Below are 27,019 nucleotides of genomic sequence, written 5' to 3'. Positions count from 1 at the left end.
TCAGTCAACTGCTCTTGCCGAGTTAGAAGCTAACGTTGAACGGAGCCTAACTTTATCCTTCTAGTCAGATAGTTATAGCTAGCTACCTGGCTAATAGCCAGAGCTCTTGAGCTACCTTAGCTAGCTAGATATCTGACTGACATATCAGCAACCAGTTGTACTGTACACTCATTCTCCAAGAGTCAGGGGGGCGTTGTTTGGGCGATGTCTGTTGACAAAACAGGAGTTGAGGGATGTTAAAATAATGCCTAGCGGAGTCTCTGCTACTTGCCACTGTAGGTCTGGGCTGAGGTAGCTCGTTTCACCTCTCTGCTTATGTCGTGGGCTGAGTTTCCGTTGGAAAGTGGTGAATGAATGTGCTGCTAACAAGGCAAATCCGGGGGATCAGGTGAGCATACATGAATCATTCATGATTCCACTCGTTTGCAGAAGTAGACGCAATTACAACTCGGATCAAGATGCCTTCTGAGCGTTTATCAACGCTGGGAACACAATAAGTGGGTAAAAAATAATTAACAAAATAAAAAGGTGAATAAACGCTATTTCATAAATAAATAAAATCCCTGGTTGGTCTGGCAAAACCCATTCATAAACATCAATATCCTGCCAGACAGCATTGAATCTACATTTGCCTGCCATTTTACCTATGGATGTGACGTTTGGCAGCGCCTAATCAGTCACTTCTGTACCTGCCTGGCTGAGTGGCAGTGTGGGTGGAATGAGCGAGCTCACCTGGCAACCAGAGAGCCAAACACGGGAGGAAATAAAACTTGGAGGTCTGCCTGGAAATTAATACGCAAGACCAATACATTTTTCTAATATTTTTCATATTAACATAGTGGATCTTTTTCTGTTCTCCTCCTCCATTTCAAGTGCCAACTTGAGAAAATGTCTGACTTTCAAGGTATTCCAGCATATGAATTTCAGAGTGCCAAATTCAAGTACCTTGTGCAAATCCTGATCAGAGGAACATGGACCACTGCCGACTCACCGAGCCAATGGTGATGTCCTTCTCGCCCAGCTCCTGCTTGTGTCGGGCCATCATCTCCTTGAGCTCCAGCTCCTTCATGATCTTCTCCTTCTCCAAGTCTGAGTACTGCTCCTCAGCGATGGAGCGAGCCAGCTGCTCCGAGTCTGCTTTGGTCAGAGTGATCTCCAGCTGCGCCGCCAGGGAGTCCCTGGGGGACGGGGTCAAATATGTCACATCATGGTGAATTGAACATGGGTGTTGGTTGTGTTCTTTTTTTGTGTCGTTTTGGAAATAAATCAATAACAATATTAATTACAAGAACTCCGTAAAGAGGAAGAAGGCTTAAACCAGACCCTAGAGAAGCCCATCCTCTTCTGGATATCTGGTCAGATGCTTATAAGTTCAGCAGGACTTGAGTTGTAGACTAATGTCAGTAAACAGTGTAGGGCAACGCCACTTCCTTGTACTCACCTCTCCTCTTGTAACTCCTGAAGTGACTGCTGTATGTCCTTGTAGAGTTTGCTCTTCTCTTCACATTCCTCCTTCAACTCCCGCACCTGGGTCTTATACAGCGTCTGGGCAACACAAAGAGATGAGCATCTTCAAAACACAAATTCACACTTCAAGTGTGCAAGAATGCAAGTTCTCAAGTTAGGATTCCACTGTCAAAAAGCAACCATTAAGTGTTATAGCTGCAGCATACTTACAGAAAAATACTGCTCAGCCTCTAGCTGGTCCTGAAGTTCCTTCATTTGGCCATCTGAGTCCTGCCTTTCTCTGTGGTCACAAACACAAATGAATCCTTCGAGTTTGTTTTATTGTTACGCCATTTTCTGTCTGCATTATTATTTGCAAAAAAAAGTAAAACATTAAAGGGAGTGAAAAGAAAGTCAGAATGTTGACTGACTTGCGTAGCTCCTGGTTCTGTTTCTCCAGGCTGCGTTTGATTTCCAGCAGGTGGTTGGCCTCCTGTTTCAGCTGCTTCTCAGAGGTCTTCAGGGCATTTAGTTGCTGGTTCTGGGCCTTCAGGTCATTCTGGGTAAGACTGCGCTTCTGGGTCTCTTGCTCGATCTTCAGGGTCAGGTTCTTCACCTCCTCGGTGAGCCTCTCCTTGTGCCTGCGAAGCTCGTCTAGTTTCTGCAGGGACTGCTTGTAGTCGCAGTCCAGCATGCTGCTATGTTTCTCCAGCTCCAACATCCTGTTCTCCACACGCAGCTTTGACGCCCTCTCCTCCTGCAGCTTCTGCTCCATGTCTGGGGGAAGAGAGCAAGAGGAGTGATTTATTTAATTAGATTTCACCCTGCTAACCAGAGTCCAGTTTCTTTACAGAAGACTGATTCCTGTCCCGTTCTCAGGAATGGTCTTACCCTTCATGGCCTCAGACTTGGCGCCTTCGATCGACTCAATCTTGCTCTTGTCCGCGAGCCGTGCCTTGGTGGCTTTGTGTGATGCCTCCTCCTGCTCCAGCCCCTGTTGCAACACCTTCAGCTTGTACGTCATGTCTATTTCCTTGTTGTTCTTCTCCTACAGGAGTGAATATGAAAGAAGGTTAAAAAAAAAGTTATAAAAGTACAGAAATGATAGGATGTAGTGATATGAATTAGTGTGGATGTTTGTTTACCTTCTCCAGATCAGTGAGTTTCTCCTGTAGCTGTCTCTTCTCAGTCTCTGCCTTGGAAAGGGCCTGTCTCACCTGCCAAACATCATCCTCCAGCCCCGAGATTCGCCCTACAGAGAGAAAAATGTCACCAAAGGCCAAATCATGCTGCGAGAGATGTACATGTGAATACATGCAGCCTCTCCCATACAAACACAACCCCACTCACCCTGCATGTCTGTGATGGTCTCAGAGCCCTGGCTGTGTTCTCTCCTCTCAGCCTCCAGTGCTGCCTGCAGACCGATGAACTCCTTCTCCAGCGTGAGCTTGGAGCGCTCCAGCAGGCAGCACTTGTCCTGCAGCTCTCTGCCCCCAGCCTCCAGAGCTTGCAGCTGCTTGCCTGTTTCCGTCTGGGCCTTCCTCAGCCTTGTGGCCACCTCCTGCTCCGCACGCAACAGAGCATTGGCCTCGTCCAGCTGTAATATTACGGAGAACACGTCAGTTAGTCACTTTGTAATGTGCATTCCAATCACACACATGCACATAAACACTCAGTATACATACGTGGACATATGCACATTAACATATACAAACAGACAAGCACTTAAACACACACAAAGCCATTTTACCCTAAAGCAGAAACACATACCTGTCTTCGTAAGTGAATGTTTTTCTCGTTGGATATGTGTGAGTTCTGATTTCTCTTCTTCATTTCGTCCAGCTGGTCTCGTAGGCTGTTGACTGCAGACCACATCACAAGTTAGATATGAAAGTATACAGTGTGTGTGTGTGTTTTCAGCCAGCGATCCTCACCCTCGTTCTCCAGGCAGCGTTTCCTGTCTGCCTCACTCTCTGCCTTGCGATGGCTCTCCACAGTCTTGTGCTGCAGTAGAGCCTTCTCTCTCTCCAGCTGCCTCAGACTCGACTCCAGAGCCTTCCTGCTACTCACCTGTCAACGTACCACCACAAAGGAAAGTGTTGGAATGGAACAACTCGTATTCTTTCTTGGTTGCCATTTTTCTCAGTTTTGTGCTGTAGTTGTATGCTATATTGCTACTGTAGCTCCAAAGTTCTCACTTCTTCATCAAGATCTTTGGAGGTTTTCTCTAGACGACTGGTGGCAGTTCTGCAGGAAGAGAGTGCAGGTTAACTTCATCTCCCACGATCATACATGTAACGCTAATGGTTTTTAGTAAGTGTGTATAATGACTACCTGCACTTGTGCTCCAGCTCATCTTTGGTCTGCATCTCATTATTGAGCTGCTCTTCCAGCTGGTGGAGTTTCTTCTGCAGCTTGGCTGACTGAGCAAGGAGGAAGAGGCGTAGGGAAGGGAAAGCACAACCGTTACGATACACTTCACCTGGACTCTGCTCTGACACTATAGCGTATCATTTTACCACAATTTGTTCAAAGCCAATTGATTTCAAAACAGAGATGAGTCAAGAAAGAGATTACTTACCATCACAATATCCTGCAGCAGATGAGAAATTAATTAAGTTAGTTCGGCAAAACAATTTCAGTCAGCATAGAAGTCAATGAGCGGACAGCCTTTCCAGGATTAGCTTGTTGTTTAGCTACTGGAGGAAAGCTCCTTAAAATGTTTCAGCATCGCTAAGAACCTGATTGATTGTTTACAACTCCTCAGCTCAACTACAGGAATTATACAATTATGACCAGTTATGACATTGTTATTATAGCTATGCATTAGATTAAGCACAAAATAGAAATACCCACCTCTCCTTTCAAGGCTGTTGAGTTCACAGTCACAACTGTTGAGTTATTTACACCGCTTAGTAACCTGGAGGAAACACATTGGTGTTTGATGAGGAACTAACAGCTCATACACACTTTCATACTCCTTAACACAATCAAAGCTTTGTGAAACTTAGTAACTCATGTGTAGTGGATGGCTGAGGTCAAAATACTGTCCATGATGAGGACGGGGGTGTGATAGGGAGACATGCAATTTCAAGTCTTACTGGTCCTCCTTGAAGTATGTGAAGCCGACGAAGGGAAGCTGGTTGCCCACAAAGGCCTTAGGAGTAGGGAAGGTCTCCACGTCACCCTTGTCATCTTCTATCTCATCAAAGTTACTGGTGTCAATGTCACTGCTCAATTCTGGAACCACAGGAGCGGCCGCTGAACAGTAGCAATGCGGGAGATGGGAGAGAATTTTTACTTTATTTTTTGTGTTATTCATGTCATTTCTAGGTATCCATATGTAATATATTGTGTATTGTACAAGGACGATAACATTTGTATGATAAAATAATTTAATTAAATTGACAGACACTTACTGTTTCTAATGCTGTCAAAGTTCCATTGGTCATTCTTGAAAAAGGGGTGTCGCTTGATCTCCTCCACCCCGTTGCGGCCCAGTCGTACCTCCCTAAACGCCAAATAAAGGGCCATGGACTTCTGTTATGAGAGCTGGGACAGTTCCGTCTGAACACAGTGGATATTGGTCGGTTTATTAGGACTACTACAAACATTTGTTTGCAAACTGTAACTTAAAGTTTTTGTAACTGTGGTTACTTTATGTTTTTTATCCTTGCTACCTGTCTGTCAAGAAGGCACAGATTAAGTTTTTGGCATCTTTGGAGATCTCTACGTCATCTGGAAAGTTGAGGGAATTCTTGTGGTCCATGATCTTACTGTAGGTTCCAACAAGGGAGTCTGCATAGAACGGTGTGTCACCTAATAGGAACAAACACAGAAATGAGGTGCAAAATAATGACAACATGTTCTAAGCAATTTGCTTACAAGTTATCTAATACATCTTTATAGGCAGACTTTAAATATCTTAGTTCCAGATAAACCATCCAGTAAAAGACTTCAGTTAGTGGAAATGAAGATTGAGGCATAAAGAAAGAGCGGAAACATACACACCAAGAAGTTAGACAACACCAACTCACCGACTAGCATCTCGAAGATGAAGACCCCTACAGACCACCAGTCACACTCCCGTCCATAGTAACCATCTCCACCCTGCGACTTCAGAACCTCAGGAGAGATGTAGTCTGGAGTGCCAACCGCTGTGTCACAGTGCACCATCCCAGTCTGTGACCAGTCAATCCTTCAGTTAGATACACTAGCTCAAGCAAACCAGGTCTGAATCATCAAGTGTATATATATATATATACAGTTAAGATATAAGTGTTAACCTAAAGCACAGCGAGACAATAGAGATATTCTGCTGGAAGTATTGTGAGTAATGCTCTCTTCAGCACATTGCACAACTGGAACAAGGGGAAAATATTGCCCTTACCGAGTCCATCTTCATGCAGGTTCCGAAGTCGGCCAGTTTGAGGTGTCCGTGGCGGTCCAGGAGCATGTTGTCAGGCTTGACGTCGCGGTGGATGAAACCCAGGGAGTGGATGGCATCCAGTGCCATGACCACCTCGGCCGTATAGAACCGGGCCCACTTCTCAGGCACATCGTAGGTACTGGTGAGGTTCACCAGGTCCCCTCCAGGCATGTACTCCATCACCATGTAGAGGTAACGGTCATCTTGGAAGGCACAGCACAACTAGACATAGACCGGAAAGCAAAAACAATACAAGTTAAAGGGTCCTCTTACATCACACTTTTCTGGTTCGATATGGTTTGTGCTGATTGTTTTGATACATTTTTGTCTAATGTGATATATTATATATAGTGTGTGTGTGTGTCATGTCTAGGGCTGTGGCGGTCACAACATTTCATCAACCTGTGATTGTCAAGCAAAAAACTGCCAGTCTTACGGTAATTAACAAACATGTTTTGTACTGATCTGACTATACCATATGGCTGTGGGCTACATTAGCTCATTCAGCGGACAAGATTTGCTTAGAATTCCGAGGCATTAGTTCAAGTATGAAGAATACAATTGAATAAAATAGTATATTTTCTACCAAACATTTTAAGGGAGTGAGCGCATGCAGCGATTTTGTGTTGAGCGGTTAACAAAGAAACAGGTATGCTTCATTTAGAGATATTAATGTAACTTTAGTTGTTCTGCAAACATTGGGCTATAGATTTAGATTTGTACTACATTGTAAGGCTGCATGATACAACTAATGATTTGAAAAAAGTTGCTTGAAAAGCATGATCTCTGCTTTGTTTTTTGCGCAGGCTGTACACATGTCATCAGTCTCTCATTCACAATGTGACAAACACTTGATATTGCCTAGAATTTCTACCCCCAAGCCATAAGACCCCTGAACATCTAATCAAATGGCTACCCCCCCCCTCTTTTACGCTGCTGCTACTCTGTTTATTATGTATGCATAGTCACTTTAACTCTACCAACATGTACAAATGACCTGAAACTAACCTGTGTCCCCGCACACTGACTCTGTACCAGTAACCCCTGTACATAGCCTTGCTACTGTTATTTTACTGCTGCTCTTTAATTATGTTATTTATCCATTTTTATTTTACTTAACCAACAATGCAGTTTTAAGAAAAATGTGTGTTAAGGGCTTGTCAGTAAGCATTTCACTAGAAGGTTTACAGCTGTTGTATTCGGCGCATGTGACAAGTACAATTTGATGTGTGTGGCCGTAATCACCCCCTAAATAAATCTGACTTTTGCAGCCAGTGGCCGTTGTGCCCTTAGGCTGAATATAAGCATTAGAATTCCCCTCTCCCTGCATGCTCCGAAGCACTGCTCTCTGACATAGCTCTCAGTCACATGATCGGGTCCTTCTCACAGGCGTGAAACAGACACATCGGGGACTTAACTGCGTGCGGCCTTATTAAATTCTGAGGATCATATTAAAAGATGTTGGAAGAACGGTCCATTTTTTACTTTTCGTCAGCCAACAATACGAGTAGGCCTAACAAACAGCAAAAGGATTAGCCTGTCAATCTACTATCCCCCATAACACAAAAGTTGACCTATTCTATGCAATAAATATTCCAAACAGCCTGGAAGAGTTGTGGGATGCGATGGATCCCAAATTAATACAACCACTAGCCTAAAAAAAAAAAAGCTTTTAAGCAATGAGCCTGGTGCAACAGATGAACGTTCAGCTTAAAATGTTGATAAACTATTAAGCCATTTCTTTACATTATAAGCTCAGTAATGCGCTCATGTAGGCAGTAGGCTATGCACAAATGTTCCATTATCAAGAAAACACCATTATCAAGTGACAAATGTGATTACTCTTGTAATGCTTTTATTATAAAAGGTGCATTTTTAATGGTGAAAATGATCTTCAAACTTCAATTTCACGCGCTGCGTATATATGCCAGTTAGGCTCTACACCCTTTGTAAAGTGGATTAATGTGCTTCATTTTAAGAAGTTATTTGGCCACTTTAGTTGTGATACAAACCTTATCAAAACATATAGGCCTATGGGCTATGCTACATGTGGTGTGTGACTATGATTTGAGAAATAAAAAAGGTATGCAATGTTTCTTGCCTCAGGCTGGGCATCATTCACAAGTGGTAGGCTAATTTTGTCACCCAACAGACTATTCTTGATTTAATCTTGTCTACACATATACTAAATGATATACGTGTGAAATTTGTTCTGGTTTAGAATGGAACATGTAATGCACCGGTCTTGAAATCGGGGCAGGGGAAAAAAATGACATGTCATCTATGTATAGGGATGTGTATCGTTAAGATTTTACATGTATTACTACTTATACCAATACTGCTCATCGATCCGGTACTTTAACAGTATTCTTAACGGTTCTTTTTGTTACTTTTTATGGGGAAAAAATAAAAAACAAATTAAGAACAGAATTAACATTGCTTTATATTTATTTATAAAATAAATAAACAATTATTTACAACAAAAGAAACAGCAATGTTTTGAACAAATCACTATTATAGACTAATGTTGTGATGATGGAAATGTAAGACAAATGAAAAACTATTTTCCTGCAAAATAAAAGACAGTGGTATAGAGCAACATGGGTGGGGCATGGAGGTAGGCTGCAGAAGACAATACAGTGGTATAGAGCAACATGGTGGGGCATGGAGGTAGGCTGCAGAAGACAATACAGTGGTATAGAGCAACATGGTGGGGCATGGAGGTAGGCTGCAGAAGACAATACAGTGGTATAGAGCAACATGGGTGGGGCATGGAGGTAGGCTGCAGAAGACAATACAGTGGTATAGAGCAACATGGTGGGGCATGGAGGTAGGCTGCAGAAGACAATACAGTGGTATAGAGCAACATGGTGGGGCATGGAGGTAGGCTGCAGAAGACAATACAGTGGTATAGAGCAACATGGTGGGGCATGGAGGTAGGCTGCAGAAGACAATACAGTGGTATAGAGCAACATGGTGGGGCATGGAGGTAGGCTGCAGAAGACAATACAGTGGTATAGAGCAACATGGGTGGGGCATGCAGGTAGGCTGCAGAAGACAATACAGTGGTATAGAGCAACATGGTGGGGCATGGAGGTAGGCTGCAGAAGACAATACAGTGGTATAGAGCAACATGGTGGGGCATGGAGGTAGGCTGCAGAAGACAATACAGTGGTATAGAGCAACATGGTGGGGCCTGCAGGTAGGCTGCAGAAGACAATTCAGTGGTATAGAGCAACATGGGTGGGGCATGCAGGTAGGCTGCAGAAGACAATACAGTGGTATAGAGCAACATGGTGGGGCATGGAGGTAGGCTGCAGAAGACAATACAGTGGTATAGAGCAACATGGTGGGGCCTGCAGGTAGGCTACAGAAGACAATTCAGTGGTATAGAGCAACATGGGTGGGGCATGCAGGTAGGCTGCAGAAGACAATACAGTGGTATAGAGCAACATGGTGGGGCCTGCAGGTAGGCTGCAGAAGACAATACAGTGGTATAGAGCAACATGGGTGGGGCATGGAGGTAGGCTGCAGAAGACAATACAGTGGTATAGAGCAACATGGTGGGGCCTGCAGGTAGGCTGCAGAAGACAATACAGTGGTATAGAGCAACATGGGTGGGGAATGGAGGTAGGCTGCAGAAGACAATACAGTGGTATAGAGCAACATGGGTGGGGCATGGAGGTAGGCTGCAGAAGACAATACAGTGGTATAGAGCAACATGGGTGGGGCATGGAGGTAGGCTGCAGAAGACAATACAGTGGTATAGAGCAACATGGGTGGGGCATGCAGGTAGGCTGCAGAAGACAATACAGTGGTATAGAGCAACATGGTGGGGCCTGCAGGTAGGCTGCAGAAGACAATACAGTGGTATAGAGCAACATGGGTGGGGCCTGCAGGTAGGCTGCAGAAGACAATACAGTGGTATAGAGCAACATGGGTGGGGCATGGAGGTAGGCTGCAGAAGACAATACAGTGGTATAGAGCAACATGGGTGGGGCATGCAGGTAGGCTGCAGAAGACAATACAGTGGTATAGAGCAACATGGTGGGGCCTGCAGGTAGGCTGCAGAAGACAATACAGTGGTATAGAGCAACATGGTGGGGCATGGAGGTAGGCTGCAGAAGACAATACAGTGGTATAGAGCAACATGGGTGGGGCATGCAGGTAGGCTGCAGAAGACAATACAGTGGTATAGAGCAACATGGGTGGGGCATACAGGTAGGCTGCAGAAGACAATACAGTGGTATAGAGCAACATGGGTGGGGCATGGAGGTAGGCTGCAGAAGACAATACAGTGGTATAGAGCAACATGGGTGGGGCATGCAGGTAGGCTGCAGAAGACAATACAGTGGTATAGAGCAACATGGGTGGGGCATGGAGGTAGGCTATAAAATAAAAGACAGTGGTATAGAGCAACATGGGTGGGGCATGCAGGTAGGCTGCAGAAGACAATACAGTGGTATAGAGCAACACGGGTGGGGCATGGACGTAGGCTGCAAAAAGACTAACAGTTCTTCTGGAAAACAAACAAACTCAACAAAAAAAGTAATGTCCTCTAAATGTCAACTGCATTTATTTTCAGCAAAATTAACATGTGTAAATATTTGTATGAACATAAAAAGATTCAACAGACATGAACTGAACTGAACAAATGAAATGGAATAATATGTCCCTGAACGAGGGGGGGGGGTCAAAATCAAAAATAACAGTCAGTATCTGGTGTGGTCACCAGCTGCATTAAGTACTGCAGTGCATCTCCGCCTCATGGACTGCACCAGATTTGCCAGTTCTTGCTGTGAGATGTTACCCCACTCTTCCACCAAGGCACCTGCAAGTTCCCAAACATTTCTGGGTGGAATGGCCCTAGCCCTCACCCTCCGATCCAACAGGTCCCAGATGTGCTCAATGGGATTGAGATCCGCGCTCTTCGCTGGCCATGGCAGAACACTGACATTCCTGTCTTGCAGGAAATCATGCACAGAACGAGCATATGGCTGGTGGCATTGTCATGCTGGAGGGTCATGTCAGGATGATCCTGCAGGAAGGGTACCACATGAGGGAGGAGGATGTCTTCCCTGTAACGCACAGCATTGAGATTGCCTGCAATGACAACAAGCTCAGTCCGATGATGCTGTGACACACCGCCCCAGACCATGACGGACCCTCCACCTCGATCCCGCTCCAGAGTTACAGGCCTCGGTGTAATGCTCATTCCTTCGACGTTAAACGCGAATCCGACCATCACCCCTGGTGAGACAAATTGTTTATTGTTTATGGTTTACAGTGAAGATCTGTGAAGTTACTTGGATTTTTACAAAAGACAGGGTCCTGAAAATGCCTTTTTTTTGCTGAGTTTATTTGCCTTCTCTGGCAGCAGTTGGGACCTCTTTTGGCTTATTGTGTTGCCTGCAGTCAAAAATACCCTCTCGCTAGAGGAGGCAGCTTGTTGCAATGTTTGTGAGGGGCAGAATAGCTCTCTTCTCCCACCACTACGTCACAGGATCTTCAGCCATGGGGATGGGAGGGAGGCCTTTGTAGAGCTCGACCTCTAGGTCAACACGCTCGCTGAGGGTGAGGGACGAGGTGTCTTTTTGGATTGTCAACCTCAACTCCCTGTCCTCCAAGGCAATCTTTGTTTTGTACAATGGAGGGACTGTCTCCTCCATTTCCTCTCCTTCAGACTCCTCCTGTTGCTGGTGCTCTGTGTCTGTCTGCTCCGGCTCCTCTGACAGCCCTCGTGTTGCTCCTGTCACATCGGCCTCAACAGTTGCCGGCATCACTCACCGGCCTCCCTTTAAATCCGGGGTCCAATGCTGTGGCCTCATGCAGGAAGGCTTGAATGTCCTCATCCTGATAGCGCTCGGAGAGGTTCTCCCACACCTTCTCTTTGATGGTTGCCACAAACGTATCTGCATGCTTCACAGTGAAGTGCTCTTCCAGTTTTTGAGGATAGGTTTGATCTGTCCACAGGTCATTCTTTTTACATGACACAGTGTGGATGTATGGAGGATTCTCATGAACTGGACAAACTCCTCAGCCTGAAGGAAGTCCTTGTCCTTCAGACAGTCCAGGTTGTCCTTGGACATTGATTTTCATAATCGTGGGTTCAACGCTGCTGCATGGATACTGCTCCATGAATCTCTCTATCATTAGATAGAGTTCCATCTGGTCTTGACATCAAGGATGAGTGAGTGTTGCAGAAGGCCTGAACAACTAAAAACATACATTTAATTACCGCATACTTGAATATTGAATTAAATTGTTAAATGTGGGAATTTCAAAATAATACTTTAAAAGATTGAACTGGCTTCTTACCAAGGAGCTGCTGCTTTTCCTTCAAGACTGTTTTGGACATCGAGGATCTCTTGAACCACACAACCACTGCTTTGATTCGGGCTGCCCATTTATCAATTGAATAATTTTTGTAGATTCTCTGTGCTGCCAGATTCATTGTGTGTGCAAAGCATCCTATTTTTAGAATGTGTAGCCTCTTGATGGCAATATCCATATTGCTAGCATTATCAACAGTCACAGCTATAATCTTGCTCGGCTCTGTCTCAAACTCTTCCAGAATGTCTGAGATCTCCTCTGCCACTACTTCGCCAGTTTGCGATTTGTACACTGCCCTGGTGTGGAGGACTTTCTGTTTTACACTGCCCTGGCTTGTGTAGTGCACTTTAAGTGAGATAGTGGTCCTCACAGAGGCTGGGCCACCAGTCTGATGTGATGGCCAGCTTCGGCATGTCCTTCAGCTCAGCGATCACATTGGCCATTTCTATTTCTACACCCTACCACGTAGGAATTAATGTGTCACTGAGGTAACTCCTAGAGGGAGGCGTATACAGTTGAAGTCGGAAGTTTACATACACCTTAGCCAAATACATTTAATCTCAGTTTTTCACAATTCCTGACATTTAATCCTAGTAAAAATGCCCCGTCTTAGGTCAGTTATGTTCACCACTATTTTAAGAATGTGAAATGTCAGAATAATAGTAGAGAGAATGATTTCAGCTTTTATTTCTTTCATCACATTCCCAGTGGGTCAGAAGTTTACAGTCACTGAATTAGTATTTGGTAGCATTGCCTTAATTGTTTAACTTATGTCAAACGTTTTGGGTAGCCTTCCACAAGCTTCCCACAAAAAGTTGGGTGAATTTTGGACCATTCCTCCTGACAGAGCTGATGTAACTGAGTAAGGTTTGTAGGCCTCCTTGCTCGCACATGCTTTTTCAGTTCTGCCCACACAGTTTCTATAGGATTGAGGTCAGGGCTTTGTGATGGCCACTCCAATATCTTGACGTTGTTGTCCTTAAGCCAATTTGCCACAACTTTGGAAGTATGCTTGGGGTCATTGTCCAGTTGGAAGACCCATTTGCGACCAAGCTTTAACTTCTAGACTGATGTCTTGAGATGTTGCTTCAATATATCCACATAATTCTCCTACCTCATGATGTCACCTATTTTGTGAAGTGCACCAGTCCCTCCTGCAGCAAAGCACCCCCACAACATGATGCTGCCACCCCCGTGCTTCACGGTTGGGATGGTGTTCTTCGGCTTGCAAGCATCCCCCTTTTTCCTCCAAACATAACGATGGTCATTATGGCCAAACAGTTCTATTTTTGTTTCATCAGACCAGAGGACATTTCTCCAAAAAGTACGATCTTTGTCTCCATGTGCAGTTGCAAACCGTAGTCTGGCTTTTTTAAATGGCGGTTTTAGAGCAGTGGCTTCTTCCTTGCTGAGCGGCCTTTCAGGTTATGTCGATATAGGACTCATTTTACTGTGGATGTAGATACTTTTGTACCTGTTTCCAGCATCTTCACAAGGTTGTTTGCTCTTCTGGGATTGATTTACACTTTTCGCACCAAAGTACGTTCATCTCTAGGAGACAGAAAGCGTCTCCTTCCTGAGCGGTATGATGGCTGCGTGGTCCCATGGTGTTCATACTTGCATACTATTGCTTGTAATCGAATCGAAATCAAATCAAATTTATTTGTCACATACACATGGTTAGCAGATGTTAATGCAAGTGTAGCGAAATGCTTGTGCTTCTAGTTCCGACAATGCAGTAATAACCAACGAGTAATCTAACCTAACAATTCCAAAACTACTACCTTATACAAACACACACAAGTGTAAAGGGATAAAGAATATGTACATAAAGATGTATGAATGAGTGATGGTACAGAACGGCATAGGCAAGATGCAGTAGATGGTATCGAGTAAAGTATATACATATGAGATGAGTAATGTAGGGTATGTAAACAAAGTGCCATAGTTTAAAGTGGCTAGTGATACATGTATTAAATAAAGATGCAGTAGATGATATAGGGTACAGTATATACAAATACATATGAGTAATGTAGGGTATGTAAACATTATATTAAGTAGCATTGTTTAAAGTGGCTAGTGATATATTTGACATCAATTTCCATCAATTCCCATTATTAAAGTTGCTGGAGTTGAGTCAGTGTGTTGGCAGCAGCCACTCAATGTTAGTGATGGCTGTTTAACAGTCTGATGGCCTTGAGATAGAAGCTGTTTTTCAGTCTCTCGGTCCCTGCTTTGATGCACCTGTACTGACCTCGCCTTCTGGATAGCGGGGTGAACAGGCAGTGGCTCGGGTGGTTGTTGTCCTTGATGATCTTTATGGCCTTCCTGTGACATCGGGTGGTGTAGGTGTCCTGGAGGGCAGGTAGTTTGCCCCAGGTGATGCGTTGTGCATACCTCACTACCCTCCGGAGAGCCTTACGGTTGTGGGCGGAGCAGTTGCCGTACCAGGCGGTGATACAGCCCGACAGGATGCTCTCGATTGTGCATCTGTAGAAGTTTGTGAGTGCTTTTGCTGACAAGCCAAATTTCTTCAGCCTCCTGGAGGTTGAAGAGGCGCTGCTGCGCCTTCCTCACGACACTGTCTGTGTGGGTGGACCAATTCAGTTTGTCCGTGATGTGTACGCCGAGGAACTTAAAACTTACTACCCTCTCCACTACTGTCCCATCGATGTGGATAGGGGGGTGCTCCCTCTGCTGTTTCCTGAAGTCCACAATCATCTCTTTTGTTTTGTTGACGTTGAGTGTGAAGTTATTTTCCTGACACCACACTCCGTGGGCCCTCATCTCCTCCCTGTAGGCAGTCTCGTCGTTGTTGGTTATCAAGCCTACCACTGTAGTGTCGTCAGCAAACTTGATGATTGAGTTGGAGGCGTGCGTGGCCACGCAGTCATGGGTGAACAGGGAGTACAGGAGAGGGCTCAGAACGCACCCTTGTGGAGCCACAGTGTTGAGGATCAGCGGGGTGGAGATGTTGTTACCTACCCTCACCACCTGGGGGCGGCCCGTCAGGAAGTCCAGTACCCAGTTGCACAGGGCGGGGTCGAGACCCAGGGTCTCGAGCTTGATGATGAGTTTGGAGGGTACTATGGTGTTAAATGCTGCGCTGTAGTTGATGAACAGCATTCTCACATAGGTATTCCTCTTGTCCAGATGGGTTAGGGCAGTGTGCAGTGTGATTACATCGTCTGTGGACCTATTTGGGCGGTAAGCAAATTGGAATGGGTCTAGGGTGTCAGGTAGGGTGGAGGTGATATGATTTTTGACTAGTCTCTCAAAGCACTTCATGATGACGGAAGTGAGTGCTACGGGGCGGTAGTCGTTTAGCTCAGTAACCTTAGCTTTCTTGGGAACAGGGACAATGGTGGCCCTCTTGAAGCATGTGGGAACAGCAGACTGGGATAAGGATTGATTGAATATGTCCATAAACACACCAGCCAGCTGGTCTGCGCATGCTCTGAGGACGCGGCTGGGGATGCCGTCTTTTCCTCACGTCGGCTGCAGTGAAGGAGAGTCCGCAGGTTTTGGTTGCGGGCCATGTCAGTGGCACTGTACTGTCCTCAAAGCGGGCAAAAAAGTTATTTCGTCTGCCTGGGAGCAAGACATCCTGGTCCGTGACGGGGCTGGTTTTCTTTTTGTAATCCGTGATTGACTGTAGACCCTGCCACATACCTCGTGTCTGAGCCGTTGAATTGCGACTCTACTTTGTCTCTATACTGACGCTTAGCTTGTTTGATTGCCTTGCGGAGGGAATAGCTACACTGTTTGTATTCAGTCATGTTTCCGGTCACCTTTCCCTAGTTAAAAGCAGTGGTTCGCGCTTTGTTTCACACGAATGCTGCCATCAATCCACGGTTTCTGGTTTGCGAATGTTTTAATCATTGCTATGGGAACGACATCATCAATGCACTTTCTAAGGAACTTGCTCACCGAATCAGCGTATTCGTCAATGTTGTTGTTGGACGCAATGCGGAACATATCCCAATCCACGTGATCGAAGCAGTCTTGTACAGATGTATGTGGTACCTTCAGGCGTTTGGAAATTGCAGGTGTAGATGAACCAGACTTGTTGAGGTTTACAAATTTTTTTTCTGAGGTCTTGGCTGGTTTCTTTAGATTTTCCCATGATGTCAAGCAAAGAGGCACTGAGTTTGAAGGTAGGCCTTGAAATACATCCACAGGTACACCTCCAATTGAATCAAATGATGTCAATTAGCCTATCAGAAGCTTCTTAAGCCATAATTTTCTGGAATTTTCCAAGCTGTTTAAAGGCACAGTCAACTTAGCGTATGCAAACTTCTGACCCACTGGAATTGTGATGCAGTGAATTATAAGTGAAATAATCTGTCTGTAAACAATTGTAGGAAAAATTACATGTGGCATGCACAAAGTAGATGTCCTAACCGACTTGCCAAAACTATAGTTTGTTAACAAGAAATTTGTGGAGTGGTTGAAAAACGAGAATTAATTAAACTTCGACTTCATCTGTATTTGGGGTTGAGTGCCTTGCTCATCTCCCTACAGTAAAGAAAAATATTTTAATGTGTTGAATTATCATTATTGAATTATTGTGTGGTTGTGTATTGTGGATATACTACTATATCCCCAAAAATTAATACAACTCAATATATACTGACAGACTGTTACTTAAAGCCCTTGGACTCCACTGTTGCAAAGGGGTGTCTGCCTTTCACTATGAACTTGGTCACCCTCTCCTCAGTCATCCTCCCACTGGCTGCCAGCGTGAAGGGGCTTTGGGCTTTTGGCTTGGACCAGCGGTATTGGAGGGGGGAGTGGGTTGGTTCATTGTAGCTGCAACTAACAAAAAAGTAGCAAAATCTTTAAATGGGTGATTGAATTTCTGAACGGAAAAATAGCTAAATAATCAGCTGGCTAATGGTTACTTTTGATCAGGAACCCATGTTTGCATAATTGAGTTAACTCTGTGTGTGGGCTCTAGGCTGCTAGCATACAAACCTAATGTAGATCAGGCAACGAGAGATGAACTACAAGCTGGGCAGTCGAAAACTGTTTCTCTGCCTGTACATGATGCACTTTCCATAGATGTTTGGACAGATTGCTTGTAAGGGCGGAAGCACGAGCAAAAGTCTTGTTGCACTTGTGGCAACAAGCATCGAATCTGGTGAAGTGTAACCACACTGTTGAACGTTTAGTTCTCTCAGCCATGGTCACTAATTACGAGCAGGGGGCTGTGTGTGCTGTAGTGTCAGCGAGATCTCTTCTGGATTGGAATAGCGAAAATGCATCAGACGAATGTCTTAATCTTACTGCAAATTAGAAACGGTTGGTGAGATAAAATATGTGCAAAATAACATTTATGTAGCCATAATAAATAGGAAATGTATTTTCTTAATTTCTCCAGTACCGAAAGCAGAACGGATAACGTTGGAGCTTAACCATACTACAGTCTTTCATAATTTAGCCCCGGGCCCCATTTAATACTGGGTTTCGGTACCCATCCCTATCTATCTATGTACTTAAATAGCGAATGTGGGTTGCTTTTCCTGTGGCTCATTTTCATGCCAGCCAGGTAGGCTATACTCCTGTTGTATAGAGAAGCAATGTGCTTAATATTAGCAGAGTTGATAAATCTAGTAGGCCTAGCCTATAGAAAGCTGATGGGATCCTGCTATTTTTAATAGAGGTCATCACTCTGTCTTCTCACAAAATTGCATACCCTATAGAAATGTTTGATTAGATTTGCATTGATGTTAGAGTGATTAGAGAGACAATAGTGCTGAATAACAGGCTTTTAGCAAGTTTGGTAGGCTACTAATGACCATCAGCAGCATCGGAGCTTGGAGAAGCCTAATTATCATGACTAAACGGTCACGTGGAATTTGACTGCTTTCATGACTCGTGACTGCCAGTGCGGCGGTAATATGGTCAACGTAACAGCCCTAGTCATGCCTTACTTGTACAACCCAGGGACTGTTGGCGAAGGCCATAATATCCCTCTCCTCCCAGAAGAAGGCAGAGTCAGATCGTTTGATCATCTCAAACTTGCTCAGCAACTTCATGGCATACACTTTCTGAGAGGCTTTGTGTCGAACCTGGGGAAAACAAAGGAATTAAAGTGTCAGAAAGAGAGACGGGAAGACAAAGACATAGGGGTAGAGTCAAAACTAAGTGGCGTAGTGAATACGCAGGTCCTTAACATCTCTATGAAATACAAAAATCTCACCAGCTGAACCTCACCAAACGCCCCTCTGCCGATCACTTTCACCCTGTCAAAGTCCTCAGACCTCATCTGAAAGTCCCGTATGTGCCCCATCACCTTCTCATCTGCGTGGAGGAGAGAGGATTCAGTGATCCATTACACACATTCACATGACCTATTATCAAACGTATACTTACATCTGTTTAAAAAGGTTTCTATGTTTTTGTTTTTCCGTAGGGCAGGGTAGTCCAGATCTAGAACGAAGGCATTGATAGAATCCTGTAAGAGAGAAAGAAAACGAACTCATTGGAAAAGAGAAACCAACATAAAACATGCGATCAAGCAAATATAAAGTGACAGTGTTATTTTTAGGGTGCAATTAGACTTTGTACCCAAAACAATTGGGACATTTAAGTGCCACATTGGATAACATGTTTGTCAGTTTCAGTAAATGTCATATAATATGATCAAATAAAGAATTCCAGAACTTTGATTTGGTGAAGTGAAATTGACATAACTCATAACAGGCTTAAAACACAGAATGCAGGGCAATGGATTTGTCAACGGTCATTCTCTGACACCAACAGATCTGTGTCAACCTCTGTTGAGGTTTGTAGTTTGTTCCAAGAATAACATTACAACAAACCTTACTATAACCTCTCTGATCCTGTGTGTCTGTTCTTCCCCCTCTACTCTGCAGAAGTCAGTGTACACTGTACAGCTTGCTGCCAGCGGTTTCATCATCTCTACTCCACTTCCTAATAAAGGACGTACCTCACACAGAACTACTATTTAAGGAGAAAAAGCACATGCAGACATGCTCACACCCACAGACACACGCAATCTCCCTTAGAGCACAGCAATTCAGGACATGGTCCACCCCGCCCAGTACTCTGAAGATAATGTCATTGTGTCATGAAGCCAGTCCCTCAGTGTGCAATTCATTTCCTCTTTAGAGAGACAACTCTACGTAGCCCGGCTATGAGCCATGAGGGGAAAAAAAGTAGTTAGGCTACACTTTTTAAATAGTGGACTGTAGAAGTTATATTAGTTGGCATTTAGAAACATCATGGTAAAATGGCCAGTTGTGGTAATGACCAATCACTTCATTGAAAAATGTAAAGGTGCAATTACACAAAGCACCTGCATGCCTATGAAGTAGTCTACAGGTACCAGGAAGAGCTGCATTTACTTCATAGACATCAACATAAGATTCCATTATTACCACATTTCCTATGAAATACCAGTTAAAACAGGACTGTAAACACTAAGTATCATCCTTTCTGGGGGGGAAAAAGCGACCTACTTCTCAGGTGCAAAGCAGCATCCTGACTGCTCACTCAACATGTCAATCATACATAACTGGAAATGCATTGGACAAGAGCCATCCATGCCCCTCCCCCATTGCAAAAACTGGAAATACTTTGAGTGTGAATGTCCATTCCATGCGTGTTTGTGGGCAACACCTGGGGAGATTCAGAACCCTTCTTTCAGACTAGTGTGTGTTCAGTGTCTGTGTGTGCGTCCAGAGGTTATTGGGGGCTGAGAGGACTGAAACCTTAAAGAACATAAAAAAGAGAAAAGAGCCATGACCCAAACATTAAAAACTGGGTAGAAACTAAAATAGGACCCTAACGTAAACACCTAGTACTTTATATACGCAAGTAACAATCGGAATTTCTTCATAACTCCTAGAGATAGTGTATTAAACTATAGAGACACAAATAGATTAACTCTCAGGAATAGGTTAATGTTATTATGAACAGGTATGAATTCTTCAGACAGTGATGCTAAGGCAGGGACACTGACTCACTGCTGCTATCTTATCAGTTCTTTATCGGTCTGAACCATATCTGAACTACAGTGAAAAAACACTGCTGCTTGGGAGCACACTGCAAACCTGCCAACGTATTGGGTTGCATGGCAACGTCTTAGAAACATGATTCAGTGGGTGACGCAGTGAGAACAAAGTTGGTGACAAGCGACAAGTCAATATCTACTAAAACACATTTATCAATCCTATCATCTAACAAAATGTATGCACACCAGCTTGTAGAAGAATACAATGCGCATGTCAAACTTGAACATTGGAAGGAGGAGCTGAGAGAAAAGGATGAAAATAATAAAAAGAACAGGTTTGTTGGTAGCAGTTGCACACCAGTCAGCAATAGCCTACTGTATTTCCAATTTTTCATTTTATTATTGGTTGATTTCCTTGGGACTTTCCTGTTTGGCAACACAAAAATAAAACATTGAAGGGGAGAAAAAATTCAGAAAAAAGACATTTTCATTCAGCTACATGGCCTATTGCCAAACAATGCCGTCGGGGGTACGCCAAATAAAAATGTGATTCACATTTTCAAAATGGGGCTATACATTTGCGTAATGTTTTTTTCCCTTGCCTGCCAAAAATAAAATTATACTATATGGTGTTCAGCGAAATAACAATGTCAATACAGGTAGCCTAATCAAATAATGAACATCCAATTACATCAACCATTACTCTCTCGTGGGAATTCCACTAACGGTCTGTATTTAGCCAAGCGTAGCTGCTGCTCATTCCGTTTGCACGAATATTGATAAATGCTTAAAAGAAAGTTAGGCCCGTGTCCATAGAGACACATACCAGCTCAACTGGTAGTATTGCTACTACCAGCAGTACTACACCTGCACCTGTCAACGACAAGTTGTTCTGCTTCCACGAGCACATCCAATGCTAGCATCAGTAATTCTACATTTGTTGCTAGCCCAGCTAGCAAGGACACTAACAGTTGTGAATCTGATGCAGCCAAAGAGCTACTGCCCCCTTACCCGGGAAAGCACCGAACAGACAGGGACGTTGAACCATCGAAGAGGCGTAAATATGATGAGAACTACATTGATTTCCGGGTTCACTTATATTGGGAGTAGTGCCTTTCCTCAGCCACAGTTTGTTATGTGCAAAAGTATTCACCATTCTATGAAACTGTCACTCTTCTGCAGACATTTAGAAACGAAACATGCCAATTTGAAAAATCAACCACAGTTTGAGTGAGAATTAAGACAACTTTCGAGTAGTAAGATATGTATAAAAGCAACAGATACCATTAATAAGAAGGGTCTAGAAGCATCTTATATGGTGAGCTACCGAGTGGCTACGACAGACAAGCTCCATACTATGTGGAGGACTTAATTCTTCCTGCTGCCGCAGATATGGCTGGGACAATGCTGTGGGAAAAGGCCCCCCAAAAAACTACACAGACAATGCCTTCATCAAACAACAGTTTCAAGACGCATCAGTGACATGCCAGGAGATGTTTTGAAACAATTACTGCTTCGCATACAAGCCAGTCAATTCTATGAGTTACAGCTGGATGAGTCAGACATACCAGGAGCTGTGCCAGGCCCGCCACATGTCTGTTACATTTATGGGGGGGGATCAATTAAGGAAGACATCCTTTTCTGCAAACCACTGGAAACCAGGACAACAGGAGAGGATATTATTTAAGTACTGGATAGCTTTGTGACATCAAATGGGGTCAAGATGTGCTAGTATCTGTACTGATGGTGCAAAAGCTATGACAGGGAGACAGTGGAGTGGTAACGTGCGTGCAAGCAGTTTCTCCTGACACCACTTGAGTACTTGCTGCCAAGGGAATACCTGACAACTTGAAAGACGTATTGGACACTACAGTGAAAATGGTTAACTTTGTTAAATCAAGGCCCCTGAACTCTCGTGTATTTTCTGCATTACACAAAGATATGGCAGCGACCATGTAACACTTTTACAACATACAGATGTGCGCTGGTTATCAAGGGGCAAAGTATTGACACTTTTTTTTTTATTGAGAGACGAGCTTGAAGTTCTTTACTGACCCTAATTTTGACTTGTCTGACCGCTTGCATGATTATGAGTTTTACACAACTGGCCTATCTGGGTGATGATTTTTCTCACCTGAATGATTGGAGTCTAGGATTACAGGGACTCCACGCAACTAAACTCAGCAAAAAAAGAAACAGCAACTGCGTTTATTTTCAGCAAACTTAAAATGTGTAAATATTTGTATGAACATAACGAGATTCAAAAACTGAGACAAACTGAACAAGTTCCACAGACACATGACTAACAAATGGAATAATGTGTCCCTGAACAAAGGGGGGTCAAAATCAAAAGTAACAGTCAATGCAGCTGGTGGCCACACCAGGGGGGGAGGGATGTCCCTAGCCCTAGCCCTCACCCTCCAATCCAACAGGTCCCAGACGTGCTCAATGGGATTGAGATCCGGGCTCTTCGCTGGCCATGGCAGAACACTGACATTCCTGTCTTGCAGGAAATCACGCACAGAATGAGCAGTATGGCTGGTGGCATTGTCATGCTGGAAGGTCATGTCAGGATGAGCAGTATGGCTGGTGGCATTGTCATGCTGGAAGGTCATGTCAGGATGAGCCTGCAGGAAGGGTACCACATGAGGGAGAAGGATGTCTTCCCTGTAACGCACAGCATTGAGATTGCCTGCAATGACAACAAGCTCAGTCCGATGATGCTGTGATACACCGCCCCAGACCATGACGGACTCTCCACATCGATCCCACTCCAGAGTACAGGCCTCGGTGTAGTGCTCATTCCTTCGACGATAAACGCGAATCCGACCATCACCGATGGTGAGACAAAACGACAACTAGTCAGTGAAGAGCACTTTTTGCCAGTCCTTTCTGGTCGAGCACGGTGGGTTTGTGCGCATAGGCGACGTGGTTGCCGGTGATATATCGCAGTCTCACCAGACAACAGCCCTACAAGCTCTCAGTCCAGCCTCTCTCAGCCTATTGCGGACAGTCTGAGCACTGATGGAGGGATTGTGCGTTCCTGGTGTAACTCAGCCAGTTGTTGTTGCCATCCTGTCTCGCAGGTGTGATGTTCCTGTGCAGGTGTTGTTACATGTGGTCTGCCACTGCAAGGATGATCAGCTCTCCGTCCTGTCTCCCTGTAGCGCTGTCTTAGGCATCTCACAGCACGGACATTGCAATTTATTGCCCTGGCCACATCTGCAGTCCTCATGCCTCCTTGCAGCATGCCTAAGGCACGTTCATGCAGATGAGCAGTGACCCTGGGCATCTTCCTTGTGGTGTTTTTCAGAGTTAGTGTCCTAAGTTGTCATAACTGTGACCTTAATTGTCTACCATCTGTCAGTGTCTTAACGACCGTTCCACAGGTGCATGTTCATTAATTGTTTACGATTCATTGAACAAGCATGGGAAACAGTGTTTAAACCCTTTACAATGAAGATCTGTGAAGTTATCCTTTAAAGACGGTCATGAAAAAGGGACGTTTATATTTTTGTTGAGTTTATATTCGATGTGCAGGACAAAACTGAAGCTAAGTTGGAGCTCCTCTGTCTGCATTAACAAGGACAACACACAGGTCTTTCCATCATTGTATGATTTTTTGTGTGCAAATGAACTCAAGCTTACAGACAATGTAAAATGTTATGTAGCGAATCACCTGAGTTAACTGGGTGCGCAATTATGTGGGTACTTTCCCGAAACAGACGACACAAACTGGATTCGTTATCCCTTTCATGCCCTGCCTCCACTTACCAATATCTGAACAAGAGACCCTCATCAAAATATCAACAAGCATTTCTGTGAAAATTTAATTTAAAACCAGAAGCCACTGCCCTTTGCAATACAGGCACAGACTGTCTGTGGAAAATAATATAAGACCGACTCTCTCCAATACAACATTGCAGTTATGTGCATCCTTTCAAGTACATCAATCTCATTAACCTATGGTGAATAACCACCATTTTGATGAACAAATGTGGTTTTATATGCAAGATGGCCATGCGCAAAATGATTGATTATTATATTATTTGTGCCCTGGTCCTATAAGAGCTCTTTTGTCACATCCCACGAGATAGGGTTGTGACAAACTCACTCATTCTTATGTTTAATAAATGCATTTTGTAGTGTGTGTCAGGCTTAAACATTTTTGAGAGTGTGCTGACCCTGGTGCTAGAGGGTTATTCAGCTGAAGGTTGAATGTTTGAAGGGGTACGGGACTAGAAAAGGTTTGAGAACCACTGAACTACGCGAACACACCTAAGACATGGGGTGATTCAGTTTATTATTATGATCCGTTTCATTTGAAACCTTTTCTTCGTCGGGGATGTTAATTATAACCACTTCTCGTTAGTTAAAGCAATAGATCTGACAGGGACCATTCCATCTCCATCTCCCAAACCATCCTGTCCGATCCCATCTCCAGGCATGTGGAACAGAAAACAACAGCCTCTGGACTTTAAAAGGCTTGAGTAGAAAGCAAATGTTTGGTCAAATTCCAGATGTTTAAAAATAGTTGTTGGGAGAAGCAGAGCCAGAGCCTAGGCGGAGTGAGGGGTATGCCAGGCTGAGCACATAACTCTGGAGTACTGGAACAGTCAGAGCCATAGTCTCAAATAGCAAGGCCCCATGTAGCAAGGCCCCATGTAGCAAGGCCCCAATAGCAAGGCCCCATACTGTGACCCATGGAGGGAAACAGACGAGCACCACGTCTGTATTTTGTCTAACTGCTGATGGATGTCATGCCTGATATGTTTTGTTATTTAAAACATATGTTGGACGTCAGAGAAATTAAACAGATACGTTGTCGACTTATTATTCATCACGTATATTATGTACACTGAACTAAAATATAAAAACGCAACAATTTCAAATATATTAATGAGTTACAGTTCATGTAAGGAAATCAGTTAATTGAAATAAATTCATTTGGGCCCTAATCTATGGATTTCACATGACTGGAAACAGATATGCATCGGTTGGTCACCGATACCGTAAAAAAAAAAAATATATAATTTTTATTTTTTTAAAGTAGGGGAGTGGATCAGAAAACCAGTCAGTGTCTGGTGTGACCATTTGCCTCATGCAGCGCAACATCCTCCTTTGCTTAGAGTTGATCAGGCTGTTGACTGTGGCATGTTGTCCCACTCCTCTTCAATGGCTGTGCGAAGTTGCTGGATATTGGCGGGAACTGGAACACCCTGTCGGCTACGTTGATCCAAAGCATTCTAAACATGCTCAATGGGTGACATATCTGGTGAGTATGCAGGCCATGGAAGAACTGGGACATTTTCAGCTTCCAGGAATTGTGTACAGATCCTTGCGACATGGAGACTCACATTATCATGCAGAAACATGGTGATGGCGTCGGATGAATGGCACGACAATGGGCCTCAGGATCTCGTCACGGTATCTCCGAATTCAAATTGCCATCGATAAAATGCAATTGTGTTCGTTGTCCGTAGCTTATGCCTGCCCATACCTTAACCCCACCTCAACCATGGGGCACTATGTTCACAACGTTGACGTCAGCAAACCGTTCGCCCACATGACGATATACTGCCATACAGATCGCTGTCTGCCATATCCCCCCGTACAATCGAAACCGCGATTCAGCCGTGAAGAACTCATTTCTCCAGCATGCCAGTGGCGATCGAAGGTGTGCATTTGCCCACTGAAGTTGGTTACAACGACGAACTGCAGTCAGATCAACACCCTGGCGAGGACGACGAGCACGCCAATGAGCTTCCCTGAGACGGTTTCTGACCATTTGTGCAGAAATTCTTCAGTTGTGCAAACCCACAGTTTTGTCAGCTGTCTGGTCTCAGACAATCCCGCAGGTAAAGAAGCTGGATGTGGAGGTCCTGGGCTGGTGTGGTTAGACGTGGTCTGTGACTGTGAGGCCGGGTAAAAGTCCTGCCAAATTATCCAAAATGACGCTTATGGTAGAGAAAGGAACATTCCATTTTCTGGCAACAGTTCTGGTGGACATTCCTGCAGTTGGCAGGCCAATTGCACTGCCCCTCAAAACTTGAGACATCTGTGGCATTCTGTTGTGTAACAAAACTGCACATTTTAGAGTGGCCTTTTATTGTTCCCAGCACAAGGTGCACCTGTGTAAATGATGTTTAATCAGCTTCTTGATATGTCACACCTGTCAGGTGGATGGTTAATCTTGGCAAAGGAGAAATGCTCAGCGTGTGCATACACAGCGTTTGTGTGTTTATACGGGAAGCTTTCTTTTCCCAGGAAGTGGTCGTGAAGTTGTGATGCTGAAGGCAGATTAATAGAATGGTACACGAGTAGGCGGAACGCTTTGCCAAAGTCCTTTCTCCTCCCATCCCTGACATGTCTTCATGCCTAAAAATAAAGTCTGACTCTTCTCCCCCACAAGATTCCGTGTGTTTTCCCTTCTTCTCCCTCAGATGCCACAAGCCGTGCTCATGCCCCCTATAAAGGCTACACCAAAAAAGGCAAAAAATACATTACATTAAGACTAACTACCTTCAGTCGTAAGGCTTAGCCCCATGACCAACTATTACAGCATACACTGCACTACATTTGCATGACCAGCAGTGTAAACTAGCCAACAACGTTCTCACAATGTTAGAACTGCATTCTGCACAGGAGCTGGGATTTCCGCGGCTAACGGAGAATGGAGGAGAAGGAATAGGGGAGGAGAATGAGAGGCTGTCTCAAGAGAGGAGGTGTGCATGCCTGTTTTGCTAAACTTGGCCCTGGCCACCATCACACCACCATATATGGAGTGTTTCTCCCCACTGGTACAAAGCAGCCAATGCAGCTAGCGAGCG

General features: G+C 44.3%; 1 protein-coding gene across 4 annotated transcripts in view; it reads right to left on the bottom strand.

Annotated features, from left to right (window-relative positions):
• LOC109904161 (rho-associated protein kinase 2-like) overlaps positions 1-27,019 on the bottom strand; it is a 52,550-nt gene that overhangs the window by 8,761 nt on the left and 16,770 nt on the right. For all 4 annotated transcript variants that reach the window (XM_031788034.1, XM_020501344.2, XM_020501345.2 and 1 more), the window contains exons 2-22: positions 18,587-18,668; positions 18,414-18,514; positions 18,145-18,282; positions 5,837-6,097; positions 5,484-5,628; positions 5,127-5,265; positions 4,866-4,957; positions 4,548-4,707; positions 4,303-4,366; positions 4,028-4,039; positions 3,781-3,869; positions 3,645-3,693; positions 3,381-3,516; positions 3,217-3,308; positions 2,797-3,043; positions 2,592-2,698; positions 2,338-2,494; positions 1,878-2,223; positions 1,678-1,747; positions 1,442-1,545; positions 992-1,178 (exon numbers count right to left, since the gene is read on the bottom strand). In XM_031788034.1, coding sequence (XP_031643894.1) covers positions 992-1,178; positions 1,442-1,545; positions 1,678-1,747; positions 1,878-2,223; positions 2,338-2,494; positions 2,592-2,698; positions 2,797-3,043; positions 3,217-3,308; positions 3,381-3,516; positions 3,645-3,693; positions 3,781-3,869; positions 4,028-4,039; positions 4,303-4,366; positions 4,548-4,707; positions 4,866-4,957; positions 5,127-5,265; positions 5,484-5,628; positions 5,837-6,097; positions 18,145-18,282; positions 18,414-18,514; positions 18,587-18,668 — 2,778 coding nt within the window. The remainder of the gene's footprint in view (positions 1-991; positions 1,179-1,441; positions 1,546-1,677; positions 1,748-1,877; positions 2,224-2,337; positions 2,495-2,591; positions 2,699-2,796; positions 3,044-3,216; positions 3,309-3,380; positions 3,517-3,644; positions 3,694-3,780; positions 3,870-4,027; positions 4,040-4,302; positions 4,367-4,547; positions 4,708-4,865; positions 4,958-5,126; positions 5,266-5,483; positions 5,629-5,836; positions 6,098-18,144; positions 18,283-18,413; positions 18,515-18,586; positions 18,669-27,019) is intronic.

Source organism: Oncorhynchus kisutch, linkage group LG14, assembly GCF_002021735.2.
Source record: "Oncorhynchus kisutch isolate 150728-3 linkage group LG14, Okis_V2, whole genome shotgun sequence".
Taxonomy (NCBI): domain Eukaryota; kingdom Metazoa; phylum Chordata; class Actinopteri; order Salmoniformes; family Salmonidae; genus Oncorhynchus; species Oncorhynchus kisutch.
The sequence above is the reverse complement of the archived record's forward strand: the minus strand, read 5'-3'. Positions and strand labels throughout refer to the sequence as shown.